At 38.4% G+C, this 17,195-nt stretch overlaps 1 protein-coding gene across 1 annotated transcript; it reads left to right on the plus strand.

The window, feature by feature from the left end:
- The first annotated feature begins 11,564 nt into the window (after window positions 1–11,564).
- LOC114914301 (uncharacterized) lies at window positions 11,565–16,199 on the plus strand. The gene is given in 5 exon segments (XM_029265183.2): window positions 11,565–12,215; window positions 12,375–12,901; window positions 13,223–13,320; window positions 15,629–16,004; window positions 16,006–16,199. Coding segments are annotated over 5 exon segments (1,719 nt in total). The 5' UTR covers window positions 11,565–11,620; the 3' UTR covers window positions 16,129–16,199.
- Window positions 16,200–17,195: the final 996 nt, after the last annotated feature.

Genomic DNA, 17,195 nt, shown 5'->3' on the forward strand with positions numbered 1-17,195 from the left:
TGAACGTCCTGCAACTCTGAGAAGAAAAAGAAAGATGAAGAGGTGTGAGCTTTACGGCCCAGTAAGAATTTCCATATCACACTAATATAATAATATAATCTAAAAATAAAGATAAATAATAAAATATAAAATTTGATGCTCAATGTTCAGAATAATACAAATATCCATAAATTTTCTATCTTGTTAAAATAGATGCATCATCATATGTTAACAGGTGAAACACTTTTATTCAATAATTATTTCATGTCTTATCTTTCATTTCTCTTTTCATAATCATATGATTATTAACATTTTTTTTCTGGCTCTGGACTAACCAAGTCTATACCTCAGTCATCATCCGAATCAATTTCCACATAAAAAGCCTTTCAATACTATCCCAAGATGAGCTCCTGACCGGCTGTCCCACGTACGAAAGTCTGTGAGAGGCTGTCCCAGGCATGAGCTCCTGACGGACTGTCCCAGACATGAGCTCCTGGCCGACTGATCCACCTGTAAGTCAGTGGGGGCTGTCCCAAGCATAAGCTCCTGGCGGGCTGTCCCAGGCATAAGCTCCTGACCGGCTGTTCCACATGACAAGGCTAGTCCATACCATATATCTCTTTCTTTTCATTTACTCATTATATGTTGATTTCATCAAATCAATTCCGACTTGTATTATGATCAATTTAGATATGTCATATCCATATAATCATGTCATCAATCTTAGATACATATATATATTGACATAACATACTCATGCTCAAAATCAAATAACAATATCTCAGATATAATAAATTCATCGATCTCAAATCCGACGATGCAAAACCAATAATGCAAGACTAACAGTAAAATAGCATATATATAATAGTGATCATGTACAGAGATTCTTACCTTTACCGGTGACTGATCCAAGCACAGAAATCAATGTTCTTCTTTGATTTATGAATTTCTCTAACAAGATATTTCACTCGACATCTTATGCAGACAATCGTATCTCTTTATGACCCTGATCAAATATAAAAATCATATATGTAGAAAATTATCGATAATCGATCCTAATAACACAAATCTAGGACCTCTCTCAGGATTAACCAAAATTAGGATTAACACGAATCTGGATCCTCCACTGATCCATAAGGCTTTTAGAAAGAAAAAATCCAAGAAGAGAGAGAAAATTTTAGAGAGAGAAAGTAGAGAGAGAAAATAGAGAGAGAAAATTTTTATATCCTTCAGACGAGGCAATTATGATTGAAATCATCAAAGATCATATCAGGATGACTCAATATGGATTAACCATGATTGATGTTATCAATTTCGAATAAAGATCAGATCGGGATCTATCTACTGCATGAATTTCAGAGCAATCTCAAATCATCTTATTTTTATCTCAAGTTTATCCTAAGATCTGTGATGAAATCAAAGATAGAAAGATACTAGAGAGATAAAATCCATAAAGAGAGAGAAAAAGGTCTAGAGAGAGAATCTAGAGAGAAGGTAGAGAGAGGAGAGAGGAAAGAGGAAGAGAAAGGAGAGAGAGGAGAGAGAAAAAATTCTCTCTTTCTTCTTCTTTTTTTTATATATTTTTATTTTTCTCTTTCTCTTTTTCTTTTTCTTTTTTTCTTTTCCTTCTTCTTTTCTTTTTCTTCTTTCTTTTTCCTTTTCCTCGTCCAAAACAGGGGCATCGTCCCCCTCCATCTCCTCTCACCCTCATGCGGCCAAGGAGGGCCGACTCTGGCCACCCTCCGACAGTAGTCGACGACGACGCATCCACAGCCCCGATGACAGCCCCAACGATGGCTGTTGTCGGTGGCACACGGGGGAGAAAAATAAGAAAAATAGGGATGGCCCTGTTCTTCTCCAATTCGACGGCTTGCCGTCAGTTGCCAGCAAAAGAAGGATGCCTAGGAAGGAAGAAGAGTAGAAAAGGAGCTTACCTTGCTCCGACGGTCGAGAAGAACTCTGACGACCTCCTTTTTCTCCATCTAAGAACTCACGGATCCTCTTAAAAAAAATCTCTCAAATTTTTTAAAATCTCTTCAAAATACCTTTTGTAGATACCTAAGGGAGAGAAGGAGGGTTTTATAAGAAAGATTTCCTACCCTTACTCGGACTCCATGGGTCCGATTTCACCGGGGTCGGAGGGGAAGAAGACTCCGGTTAGGAGTCTTCCTCCTCCTCCTGTCGGGCTCTATTTTGGGCTCTCCAAATTTTGCCAGGCCCAAGAGCCCTATGGACTGGGCCATGACATAAATTATCAAATTTTATCATCAGTCATATAATAAATTCGATTAGCTCAATTCCAGTTGTGATCCTCATAAAAATTTTTTCTATCAATCACATTGCTATGGCCACAGACTCTCGGACTTAGCCTCTCAAATCCAATAGGACTACTCCTCTCTATCAAGGTCGATAGATTCCATTAAGATGCACACTCTACTCATGCAGTAGATCAACTGTTGCCAACATCCACTACAAGGTCTCAATGAGACCATATTTATATGTCAATCAAACTCCAGCAGTCTCACTGCGAGTAGTCGTACCATCACAGATCAAAAGATTATTCACATAATTACAACATCAAGATAATCACTGATGATTGATTAGAAATCCAAATGATCTCTTGTATGACCATACTCAGTACTAGTTGTTCTCTAACAACTACTCGCACTGATCGCTCAATATCTCTACATTGTAGATCAGAGACTCATCTACTTCGAAGGAAGCGATCTGTACATCAGTCTATCCGAATCGATCATCATCCTCATGATAATGCTATGATCGAAAATATTTAAGAATTAATTATATATACCTCTAATTCTTAACACTTTGAGAATATATATCGAAGTATTAATTCTATGGACGATTCAAGGATACATCACTCTTGAATGAAAATTAAATTTATTCTTTTATTGATCAAATCAATGTATTAAGTATAAAATTGTATCCTAAACTTATTACAATATATCGTCGTATTGGCTTCTAGGACATATATCTAACAATCTTTTCATTTGTTGGCCACAATAACGGTGCATCTACATCCATGCCTGATCCCGTGGTTAGTGAAATGACAAATAATGAGGATGTGAAGAAGGTCCGCAAGTTGATGGAGGATGCTAATGTTTCGTTGTATCTCGGATGTGAAAAGATGATGAAGCTTGAGTTTTCAATCCAATTGTATCATACAAAATATTTTAATGGGTTCAGTAATAATGGAGTGAACTGTATACTAAAGCTTTTAGGAGACATTCTTCTGGACAATGCATAAATTTTGAAGAATAATTATGAGGCATCGAACATTATCGAATAGTTGAAATTTATTTATAATAAGATACATGCATGCCTTAATGATTGTATGCTCTATTGGGAGGGGGATGCCAACCAAAATGAGTGCACGAGGTGCAATGTATTAAGATGAAATAGAATAAATACACATCGATCCATGTTCATCAAAAGTTGATATGGTACTTTTTTATGATACCGAGACTACAAAAGTTATTTATGTCCGTAAAGACATCGAAGAACATGAGATGGCATGAAGAGGAGTGAACAAAAGATGATGTATTGAGGCATCCAACCGATGGAGAGGCATGGTAAAAATTTAATGAAATACATCCTGACTTCGCATGAGAGATATGCAATGTGAGGTTGGGCTTATCATGCGATGGTTTCAATCCATTCAAGCATATGAATACCAACTACAGTGTATGGCCAGTGTTTACTCATGTTTACAACCTCCCACCATAGATGTGTATGAAAAAACCCTTCACTTTCATGATAGTGCTCATCCCTGGACCGATGGAGGTAGGGAATGATATTGATGTCTATTTGCAATCTCTTATTGCCAAGCTGAAACAGTTGTGGAGCATTCAAGGTGTTCCAACTTTTGATGCTTTGATGAATGAGTCATCCCCATATGCGTGGTGCTTATGTGGATAATAAATGACTTTTCAGCTTATGCCCTAATATCGAGTTGGAGCATGAAAGATGAGCTAGCATGCTCGATTTGTGAAAAATATATCTAGTTTAAAGGTTGACATATCGAAAGAGCTTTAGCTTTATGAGGCATCGATGCTTCCTCCGTTGAAACATCCATACAGAAGGGATGCATGCTCTTTCGATGGTACTGTCGAAGAAAGTGAGGCACCTAGCTGAATATCTAGAAATAAGGTGTTGAGAGAGTTGGATGGTCTCAGTGTTAAATTTAGAAAAAATGATCGATTGGTGGTAAAAAGAGAAAGTGTCGATCAAAGACAGATGACACACACTTTAATTGGAGAAAAAAAATATTCTTTGACTTGCTATATTGAGAGACAAACTTATTGTACCACTGTTTAGATGTTATGCACATTGAAAAAAATGTGTGCGAGCTTTTATTGGTAATGATCTTGAACATCAAGGATAAGAACAAGGATAACTTAAATTTTTGATTTGACTTGAAAGAATGGAGTATTAGAAAATCACTCCACCCGAGGAGAGAATACTAGAGGCTCCCTCATGCATGCTATGTTATGAATACCTCCAACGGTCTATATTTCTTCATATGTTGAAGAACATAAAGGTTTCAGATGGGTGCTCAAGCAACATATCAAAACTGTGAATAATAAGGATGTGAGACTTGATTGATTGAAGACTCATGATTACCATGTGTTGATGCAGGAGTTGATCCCAATAGCTATTCGCTATGTGTTGTCAAAAAATATGAGAATGCTTGTTATTCATCTTTGCAACTTTTATAGAGATATTTGTGCAAAGAAGTTACTTAAGAAAGATATAAAAAAAATGAAGGTAAGAGCGGTGACTATATTATGTGATCTGGAGAAGATATTTTCACCATCATTTTTCATAGTTTTGATGCATCTCACCATGTACTTTGTGAGAAAAGTTGCACTTGGAGGCCCAGTGTTTTGTCGATGGATGTACCCCATCGAGAGGAATATTTAAACATTAAAATCTTATGTAAAGAATATGAATTGCCTGAGGGATCTATAGCAGAAGGTTATTTGGGTCAAGAGTATATGAATTTTTATATCATGTACTTAAACAAACTCAAGACATGTCGTAATCGGTCAATGAGGAACCAGGATGATCAGTACGAGCCAATTGAGCTTGCATTTGAATCCATTCCATAGTCAGGTGGATTTTTCACTTCATATCATCTCACTGATTTGAGCCTTGAGGAAAGGGATGAGGTGCATCGCTACGTGTTGTTCAATTATGATGTCATTGAGCCGTACACAAGGTGAGTCACTCAGCCTTATTTATTTCTCATTATTTAAAAGAAAATATCCCATTATACCAAAATTTATTTCTTATGTAGCAAACACAAGGAGGTCATAAGAGTAAAATATGGTGCTCTAAGTATGTGAAAAAAAAAAATACATAGCAAAGAGTTCTCTGAGTAGTTCAAAGATCATGTAAGCGAGTACATATTCTTGATTTGTACATCCTATTTGAACATGTTTACTAATTAGGTGTTATCTTCTTAGGTGTGGAGATTACTGCTGGATGATGTGAGCCATGAAGTGCATGTTCTTTCAATGAGACCTAATCGTACTGTGTGTGAGTACAAACAGCTCGTCATTAATGGCTATAGGTTCAATATTCACAGTCGAGACATAAGCATAGTAACACAAAATAGTGGCGTGATGTTAAGCGCCATCACTGGGTGTTATGCTAGCTCAAGAGATTCACAGTCTTGTACGAAGGATCTAAACTATTATGAGATTATGGAGAAGATAGTCACCTTGAACTACTATTCTAAAGAGAGGATAGCATTGATGAAATGCGATTGGTTTTACACCTTGTCTCAGTCAGGGATGAAGACTGATGAGTGCGATTTTACTCTCGTCAACATGCAACATTATCTCCGCACTGAAGAACCATATATACTTGCCCCCAAGCTAGTCAAGTCTTCTACGTTAATGATCCCTTGGAGCCTCAATGGGGTGTTGTTGTGAGGATGGTGCCTAGGCATATCTTTGATGATACCGAAGTTAATGACGATGTTGGACCATACATACAAAGTGTTATTCTAGGATAAAACTTATCTGATATTATTGAGATCCCAGATACATTTATCAGGAGCGATGGTGATGTCCATATTGTAGATGCCAGTAGGTGATGAGTTTAACATCCTGATATAATTGTTAGTATTTATTTATTGATGCTCTACTAATATTATTGTTCAATAATATGTTATATTTTTTAATGTTCATTAACGTTCCAGGTCACGACGGTACCGAAACGCCATCTAGCTTTCACCCCCATCCCTCAATGGGCTATGTGGAGCTCCGCATCTGAGCCACTGCCGGAGCATACTCCATCCACCTCCGCATCGACTTTGACTTTGCAGGCACATACTTCTCCCACCAACATATCTGAGCCTCCATCGGCAGTCATGTCTTCGGCACATACTCCAGCCATCGATGAGGCTCTACCGGCATCCACGTCGCATGATCCTAATGAGAGTAGATTTTTATTATGTTAATTATTTAATTATTTATTTTTTATATAGTTATTATATACTCTTATATATTCGTAATATATTTTCATTGCAGGTGCATCATCCAGTAGGATCCTTCATGGTCCCATATGCATACCACATATGTGGAACCACCAGCATCAGGTTATGGTGGAGTACAATATGGAGAGGAGACCAGTAGGAGAGACCACATGGGAGATGCATTCCTTTTTCGGTGAGCTTATGAGGTGGTCCAACATCATTCTCATATTGCCCGTAGACTGACGATTGATGGACGCTGGTGTCAAAGATCGGATATGGGAAGAGATTTGGATAAGTATATCTTATATATATACATATGATATATTTACACTGTTTGATTAGCTAGAATAATTTGGTAACTAACTTCTGATAACTTTATGCAGAGGAGATATGACTTTTCAGATTATGAGAGGGCTCAAGATGTCTGACTATAGAAGATTTGGGAGTTATACCAAAGCTACAAGGTCAAGCTCCACAAAAGGTGGCTAGATCACCATAGGGACATAGAGGAGAAGCTTGTTCCTTTGATCCAGGACTGTCCCCCGAGTATATGGGAGGGGATGGTCAGGCATTGGAGGAGCCAGGAGTTTCAAGTTTAATTTGTAACATATGATTTTTTTATTACACTGACAATTATATTTAATTTTAACTTATGTGATTTAAATATATTTTAGACTGTATCTCATCAGAACCAAGAGAATCGGGCTGCTTAGAAATACATGCATACTCTCGGTCGTGAATCTATGGCCAGTCATGTGCATAGACAGATAATGAATTCTAACTTTTTAATTTATAAGTTATTGAATTATTATTTTTGCATGTTTCTAACAAGCTGCATGTTTGATTGTTGTAGCTGATGAGAGAGGGCGTGATGCCAAGCTGTAGCACCATCTTCCATTCGAATCATACAGACAAGAAGGGCAAGCCAATGAATGCTGTGATTGAGAGGATTTTTGTAAGTAATAACGATGTGTTATAGCATTTCTTATGATGCACTCATTTCACTTTGACAATGTATGTGATTTTTTAAGATTTTATTTGAATTTGCAATTGCAGGAGTAGTTAGACACGCTTGGGAGCGAGAGCATAGAGCGGTTTGGCCTCCATGACCATCTGTCTCAAGTTTTAAGATCTGAGCGCTCTGAAAGGATTCATTGTAGGTCCGAATATATACTGACTAGCTACTGGTCTAATGTGAGCATCTCCTCACATGCTTTCGGGATAATCAGCTAGGAGCAGCAGCTTGATGAGATCTTGGCACAAGCAGCTTAGGCTCAAAAGTGCACATCTCAGGCCGAAAAGTGTACATACCAGGCTCAGGAGTGCGCAGACCAGCTACACAGTGATATGTCCACTATGGTGACACAACTCTCCATTTTTCTTGGAGTTGATTTTTTGAGATTTCAGGATATGTTGGCTAGTTGTTCAGCTTCAGCCCCTCCCGTTCCTACTACAGCCCCTCCTGATCCTGCTTCAGCCCCTCCCGGTGATGACAAGATATTGGAGAGGAGGATTTTGATTTGACTGATTTTTGATGTATTTTATGTTTATTTGAGAAATATTGTAATATAATTTGAGTATTTGAGAAATATTATGCTTGTTATTGAATTTTATATGAAATTTTTTATTCTTGTAAGTTTTAGTTTGAGTAATTATATGTTGAACTGCATCTATCAGATAAAAAATGATAAATTTATGCTATTGGTTGATCAGTTGCTGGTCAATAGGCTATGACAGTGGTTGCACAATCGCTACTATAGTTGTGCCAACCGCTGCCGTAGTTCTGTGCCAATCGCTGCCATAATCTATGACAGCAATTGATAAACCACTGTCGTACATCTATAGTAGTGGTTGTACAACCACTGCTGTAGTTTGATATATAGAGATGACATAGCAGCAGTTCTCTAACCGCTGCTATAGATCGGCTATAGCAGTGGTTGGAGAACTGCTACTATAGAGGGCTATAACAGCAGTTAGAAAATCACTGCTGTGCTTTTATAGCAGCGGTTGGAAAATCGCTATTATATTGATTGCTATAGCAGTTGTTGAATAACCCCTGCTATACCTTACAAATGACAGTAGTTGCAACAACTGCTGCAATAACCACTGTCATAGACCTATGGCGATGGCCATAGTGGCAACGGTTGTGGAACCGTTGCCGTAGGCTATAACAGCGATTTTTTGGGATACGGTAGCAGTTTGAAACTGCTGCTATAGCCCCATTCTGTAATAGTGAGTATTAGCGACGACTAATTTTGGGATCATTTTCTTGGTGGTTAAAGACTATTATTAGTGACGGCTTGATTTTTCATTACTAATACCATCGCTAATACTACAAATTCTTATAGTGGGAGAAAGTTAGGAGGATAGATGGAGCGTGGATCTATGCTTCATGTCCACCCAAGGGTCCAGCTCTTTCTTTAAAAGGTGGCCTGGCACCGACTTTCGACCAGGGCGATCCTGCACACTAGGGGTATGGACATTCCTTTATCTTGTCCGAGTAGACGTATTGATGATGAGTCATTAGACACATTATTTCTGTGCCCCAGGGCCCAGCATGTTTGGACTCTGGTGGGGCTCTCCCAGGTGGCGAGTGCCTCCATCGAGTCTGCTTAGCATTTTTTGGAGGGCCTTCGAGGAAGCTTGCAAACTACTCTTCTAAGTGTTTGGGGATTAAAGCAGCATGCATAGCTTATCATGCTTGGCTTGTCAGGAATAAGGGTACCTTTGAGGCATCTTGACAGTCGGTGATATTTATTCTGGAGAGGGCATTGGTGTAGGCTCGGGAGATCATGGATGTGCTGTCGTTTGACTTGACCTTGATTATTTGGGACACTTGAGACTCTCCTTTCACTTAGGCGGTGACTTATATGGTGTTTATTACTTGTGAGCCCCCACCCTCGAGCTTCCTTAAGGTTAACTTTGATGACAGTGGGAGTGGCTCTAGAGGTGGTGCTGGTTTTATCATCCGTGGTCCTGATTCCAAACTTATGGCAGTCGATGGGTGTCACCTTATGGATGGTACCATTCCTACAGCTGAGTTGCAAGCGGCATGAGCTGGTATATCATTTGCAAGGCTATGGCTACAGATGGAGAAGGTGGTGGTGGAGGGTGACTCGGCTATGGTTATTGGTTAACTTCAGAAGCAGCAAAGGGCCAGTGCTGCTCACCCCCCACTCAGAGATATTTGGCATCTTTTGTGGGGATACTCCTCGATCAAAATCAGGCACTTGTAGTGTAAGGCCAATAGTGTGGCCAACTAGGTGGCTTCTTTTATGTCGGAGCACACTGGAGGAGTTGTATGGATTGAGATGACCGAGGTATCTTAGGCATTTTGGAATATTTTTTTTTTAATTTTTTTAGCTGTATTTATTCATACTCGTAATATATAAGTATTCTATCATATATTAAAAAAAAAATGAAGAGCTTTTATCTACCTTTTAATTTTAAAATAAATTATCGGGCCCTTTAATGCCATTTCCATGACAAATTGGAGTGCCTCCTTTGGCGCACCGGGAATGAGCATCAACACCATGCACCGGGTAGATGGTCGTTGAGGAGCTTTATTATCTATTTTAGCCAATAATTCTTCATTTTACTTGTGCACTACATATATTTTTATAATTTTGTAATCTTAGGCACTCTTTTCCGTAGTTCCCACTAAAAAAGGAATTACTACATGGACTAGGTCCAGTAGACCGGTCCAAACTCCGGGGCACATGTGCCCCTAAGTTGACCTTGAATTGTTTAAATATATGGAGTAATATGGCGAGTATAATAATTAGACATGGGATTCGCATCCTGATCCTTACTCTCTTAAACGTAGAATAATTATATTTAATATATAAATTATTTAAATGATTGGCATATTAACTATTGGCAGAACTGAGTCGTTTAGAATCACGTTCTCGACCTTGTTTTTACTCTCCCAGCAGCCATACTTCCAAGAGCAACTAGCCATTCAAAATTTTCAATTCATGGTTCTGTTATATCTTGCTACAGGAAAAAAAATATCCCTATCATTTTTTTTTTCTTTATTTTATTATATATAAGGGAGTTCAGAAGCCACCATGTGCCATGAACGAGGAGACTTTGAACTTTCCTTTAATATATTAGACGGATAGATAGATTATAATCAATAATTTCTCATTTTATTTGTACATTAGGTACATTTTTATAATTTTGAAATCTTAGGCACTCTTTTCCATAGTTCCCACTAAATAAAAGAATTATTACATGGACTAGGTCCAGTGGACCGGTCCAAACTCTGGGCCACATGTGCCTCTAAGTTGACCTTGAATTGTTTAAATACAGGAAGTAATATGGCGAATCTGATAATTAGACATGAGACCGGTTCTTTAGCATCTGGATCCTTAGTTTCTTAAACCTAGAATAATTATATTTAATATATAAATTATTTAAATGATTGGCACTAACTATTGGCAGAACTCAGTCATTTAGAATCATGTTCTCGACCTTGTTTTTTATACTGCCCCAGCAACCATATTTCCAAGAGCATCTAGCCATTCAAAATTTTCAGTTCATGATTCTCTTATACCTTGCTATAGGGGAGGAAAAAGAAATCCCACCATTTCCATTTTACATTACTGTATATAGGAGAGTTTAGAAGCCGCTGTGTCATGGAGGGCAGACTTTGAACTTTCCTTTAACGTATTAGATAGATAGATAGATTATAATCAATAATTTCTCATTTTATTCGTACATTAGGTATATTTTTATAATTTTGAAATCTTAGACACTATTTCCCGTGGTTACTACTAAACAGAAAATTATCACATGGACTAAGACGAATGGACTAGTCCAAACTCCGGGGCACATGTGCCTCTAAGTTGACCTTGAATTGTTTAAATACAAGGAGTAATATGGCAAGTCTAATAATTAGGCATGAGACCGGTTCTTTCGCATCTTCATCCTTGGTTTTTTAAACCCATAATAATTATATTTAAAATAATTATTTAAGTGATTAGCGTTAACTATTGGCAGAACTCGATTGTTTAGAGTCAAGTTGTCGATGCTGTTATTAATACTCCCCCAGCAGCCATACTTCCAGGAGCAACCAGCCATTCGATACACAGCCCATTTCTTCCACGAGCAACGAACCATTCAAAGCACAGCCCAATGGATCCCAGATTGCTTAAGGCAGCGACATCTGGCAACATTGCAGACCTTAATCAGTTTGTTGGCAAAAGCCCCAGCATCCTTCTCGGCAAAACTCCTTTCAATAACACAGCACTTCACATTGCGGTGATATTTGAGCAGGAGCAATTTGCAAAAGAGCTCTGTTCAAGTAACCCATCCCTCCTGTTGGCAACAAACTCAAATGGAGAGACTCCACTGCACATCGCTGCTATGGCTGGTCGTCACTCTATGGCCACCTATTTTATTGAGATTGCATCCTGGTTGTCTCATCGTTGCGGTGATATAGAGGGAGCCAACCCTCTAAAACAGATGATGATGACAACTAATAATGAAGGTAACACTGCTCTGCACAAGGCCTTGCTGCACGGCCACAGCAGACTAGCGTTGGAGCTGCTGCAGATAGAGCCCAAGCAGTCAGAATTGATCAACACCAACCTTGAGTCACCAATGTACATTGCAGCCTTTAAAGGCTTAGCTGATGCTGTGACAGCATTGGTGCAAATTCCTTCATCTAATCATGGAGGACCCTATGGCAACACTGCTCTGCATGCTGCTACAATTTCCGGGCATTTAAGTAATTTCACTACTACTTTCTTCCTTCTTCCATATCAGCTACTTAACGTACTAAATCTTCCGCACACGTTTTATGTTTTAGCACCAATGCGCTCCTATTGCTCTTTTTCCGAGAATACGGCATTCCTGATTTTTGTTTTGTTTTAATCTTTACTGGTAGGCATAGCGGAAACATTGTTGAGTGGAAGGCGGGAGCTCGCCAAAGCTCGGAACAACTATGAGACCATCGCACTCATTCACGCAGCAGCGGACAATAATCTGGAGATGGTGCAGTTGCATCTAAGGTTTGATCCCTCTCTAGCATACATCATGAATAATGCCGGCTCGGCCTTTCATTATGCTGCACAGCGAGGCCATGTCCGCATAGCCGAAGAGCTCATTCGCCAGTGCCCAGACTCGGCTTTTGTAGTTGATAGCAACGGCCGGAATGCACTTCACATGGCAATAGTTGAAGAGCAGGTGGATTTTGTCAAGTACATCCTAAAGACACCTGCGCTTCATGGATTGCTCAACCAGCCAGATAAAAAGAAGTACACTCCCGTGCATTTGGCTGCGGAGCGTTGCAATCCCGAAATACTTCGAGCTATGTTGGCTCATGAAAGGGTGGACCGTGCGGCCTCGTGCGGGAGCTGGAGTGCTCTGGACAACTTCTTGTATACAGTGGAACCTGACAAGACTTTGAAATGGGTAACTCCTTCGTTCTGTTTTCTTAATTATAATATTATGGAAAGAATGGAAAAGCTTGTTTAAAAGGCTATACCAACTCCTAGGAATTATGGGAAAAAACTTCGTTGCAACGGTGGTACCATATCAAATTTATCTCAACCCAATGAGAATATTTGTATTTCATCGATTGTGTATTTCACTGATTCCTATGATGATACTCCACACTGCCCTATTGATTTTCAATTTTTGGTTGAGTTATTACAAGTTTGATATGATATCACCGTTGCAATGAAAATCTTCTCCGAATTATGACCCACTGGATTATATTGCATTGCCATGCAGAATCAGATGTATACACTGTTGGCTCATGCCATCCCCAGTGTGTGTACAAGTGAACTATGGCATAAGGTCAACAAAAAACTCACCCAGGAAGCAAACTGTAATACCCAGCCATCAACCCCATTAAAATAGCCACACGAATCTCAAATCATCGATTAAAAAAGTAAAAAAAAAAGAAAGAAACAAAGAAAATTTCCATTGGGAGTTCTTCTCTTTCATAGACTCCCGATCAAAGTCGAAATCCGACACTGGTGACGAGTCCAACTCTTCCCCCTCCGCATCTATTTAAATGGGACGGAGTCCCTTGTGAAACCCCCCACCACTGGCCATCAGATCCTCGCTGAAGTTCATGGATTTGGCTACCGATTCATCAAGTTTTATCATGAATAGTTCCTCTACCGCCACAGCCAATTATTGCTAGAAAAATGAGGTAAAGCCTTCTTGACCTTTTGAATATCTTCTCCCCATCCTCCATAGCCCACAAAGCATGGATTCTGACCAGCAAACTACTGAATTTTGTCAAAAAGGGCCAGTCGGATGGATCCCTTATTTCTGCTTTGATTTGCACCCTATTTTTCTTGATTTTTCAGTGGCAGTCATCACCGTCGATCGCCGACCTATAGTCCCCTGCCTGTGCTGCCACTGCCTGCATCCCCAGCCACTACCACCGCTGGAGAGAAACTCTCCTATTCTGAGAAGCAAGGGGACTCCCTTGTTCCACCAAGAGAGAAGAAAAGAAGAAGGGAAAAAGAAAAAAAAGAAAAAGAAAAAGAAAGAAAGAGAGAGAGAGAGAGATTCTCTCGCTTCCCTCTCTCCCTTCTCTCTCTTCACGTGCTTCCATTATTTTTTCTTTCCACTTTTTTTTCTAATTTTTTTTAAAAAAATCTTACTTTCTCTCTCTATTAGTTTCTCTCTCTAAAAGCATCCTTTTTTTTTATTATGTCTCTCTTCTAAGATTTTTTTGGATCTTTATAAAGACCCTTAGATAGTTTTCATAGATCCTGGCGAAGAGATCTTGACCATTGACTGTCGGATAGGCAGCCCTATGAAGATTTAAGATTTTTATTTTAAAAATAATTATAATTAAAGTTTGATAAAAGTATGATTTCAGATATTAGATTTTGAAAGAGAAATTTTTGTAATTATATAGATTTGTTGGAGTACATATGAGGTAAGTAATGCGACTCTTTTTCTAGATTTATTGGCAAATTATATAGTATTTATATCATTAAATTTTGAATCATATTATTTATGATTTGTGAATATGAAGCATGATATTTAATTGTTAAATCTATTATAAAATACTATTGATGCATTATCAAAGGCACTAATTTCATTATTGAGTTGTGATCGATTGATTCTGATTTCGAATGGTTTTGTACATTGTTCAATTGAAATATAAAATTAATTTTATCAAAAAAAAATTGAATCAAAATGGATTTTGATTCGTAGCCTAACTATATGTCAAAATCTTACCAATGGAAGTTATATGTTGGCATATCAATACCTTATCAGTGAAGGTTATGTGCTGGTATATCGATATCCTGCCAATAGGGCTTGCGTGCTGGTATATCGACATTTTGCTAGTGGAGATTATATGCTGGTATATCGATATTCCACCAATAGGAGATTGTGAGCTGGTATATCAATACCCTATTAGTGGAGGTTATGCATTAGTACAACGATTCCCTGTCAGTGGGGTTTGTGCATTAGTATATCGACACCCTACCAATAAGGGTTATGCACTGGTATATTGATATCCTACCAGTAGGATTATATACTGGTATATCGAAACCCTACCAATGGGGATTGTGCGCTGGTATATCGACATCGTGCCAGTGGAGATTATGTGCTGATACTTTGACTAGTTCATAACTGTCGAGGTGAACCGGATGTTTTGAAAAAAATTGATTTATGAATAAAAATGAATTTTGAAAAATTGAATTCGCATGATTCTTATTTTGATTAATACTGTATATTTGAATTGATGCATTTTACATGTTTATTTTTCAATGTATTATTATTACTGATTTATCTAGCCAATGGATACATTGCTCACTGGGATATCTAACTCATCACTCTATATTTTACTATTTTTATAGATTCAGATGGCTAGCATGATTCGGGGATTCATTATGGGAGAGCGGATTAGAGGCAGACTTTGATATTTTTATTTTAAGTTAGAATTTATTGAAGTGGATGAAAAACTATGAAATTTTATTTTGTAAGACATTTGATTTAGTTATTTGAATTAAAGTTGAACATTAATTATTTGAATTTTATTTTGATGTTGTTTTATGATATTGTAATAAGATGCCTTGCATGCTTGTGGAAAAATCCTCCATAAGTATGCCATAGTTGCCGTGACCTTTAGTTCATGATCTCAAATCAGAAGCGTCACACAATCCATCAAATCCAATCATTAACTGCAAGATACACCCGGCACACCACGATGACGGCCATCCTCATTGCAACGGTTACCTTCGCAGCTGCCTTCACAATGCCTGGAGGGTTCAGCGGCAACGAGGGCCCTGATGAAGGCTTGCCAATTCTGGTAAGGAAAGCAGCCTTTAAGGTGTTCGTGATATCGGACACTATTGCTATGATCACCTCCCTCGCTGCTGCTTTTCTATGTATCATTGCAGGATGGGAAGACATCGACTTCTTGCTCCACTACAGGGCGTCCACAAGGAAGCTGCTATGGTGTGCATCTGCTGCGATGTCGGTGGCATTTGCAACCGCGATGTTCACAGTGACAGCGCCGAGAAACTTGCCGCTTGCTATCCTTACTCGTTACATTGTGTTGTCCCCTTCCCTTTCTCACCTGTATCCTGGGTTTATGGCCACTCTGCAAGCTCCATCTTCTTTTTGGTGGGAAGTTTCGCCCGGATCTCCTAGAACAGGTCTAGCCATCGAGAATATGAGATTTGTCAAGTTGGACTTGAAACTAAATTTAATTGTGTTATTGAAATGAAATATCTTTTTCCTATCATGACTTCATGTTTTCCTGTCGATGTCCTCTCTTTACAACATTGGACTTGGAAGGGAATTGAGTAACTGATCTGTTACCTTGAATGGTTGTGGCACAAAAACACCAAATAATTTTATTCAAGGTAGATGTTCTTTCCTTATTTCTGATTGTGCGAGTAGAAATTGATGGATGAGAAGGACTTGCGTCCTGGGACATAACATGTCGTTGTGGATTCTTGATTTATGTAAACGGATAGGTACAATCCTCTGAACGGTTCTCCAGGTTTGCTAGATTATCCAAAAAGTGACACATTTCCAAACAACATATCTAGAAAACAAGTTATGTGACAACTGAAAAAACTTGTAGCAACGGTGTCAACGTTCTAGATTTATAATTTGTGAGTTTCAGGAGTTTCTTTCTTTGTTTGTTTGTTTTAATATAAAGTGTGGTTGTTGAAGAAAATGCTCACTAATTTTGAGATTTTACTGATCTTTATATCATGATTATTATCACTTGGATTTAAAAAGATGCTATCGCCTTTCCCTTATGTCACGCCCCGAATCCAACACCCGGGTCAGATACATGATGGCCGCACACTCCCTAAAGAATATGCAAGGCCTAAAATAATTCATTACAACCTCAACATCCATAATATCTAATTTTAATAATAATTAGTAAAACTTACATAATTACAAATAAAATTCTTTCAATCCTCTGATTAAGTATCAATGACACTCTATCTATGCATCTGCTCACTCGCAAATCTATACCATAGCCAACCATGAGCATCCTGTAACTCTGAGAAGAAAAAGAGAAATGAAGGTATGTAAGCTTTACAGCCCAGTAAGAATCCCACATATCACACCAGTATAATAATATAATCTGAAAATAAGGATAAGTAATAAAACATAAAATCTCATGTTCAATATCTAGAATACTGCAAACATCCATAAATTATCTGTCTTATTAAAAGAGATGCATCATCATATGTTAACGGGTGAAACA

The sequence above is a fragment of the Elaeis guineensis genome, chromosome 6, assembly GCF_000442705.2.
Source record: "Elaeis guineensis isolate ETL-2024a chromosome 6, EG11, whole genome shotgun sequence".
NCBI lineage: Eukaryota > Viridiplantae > Streptophyta > Magnoliopsida > Arecales > Arecaceae > Elaeis > Elaeis guineensis.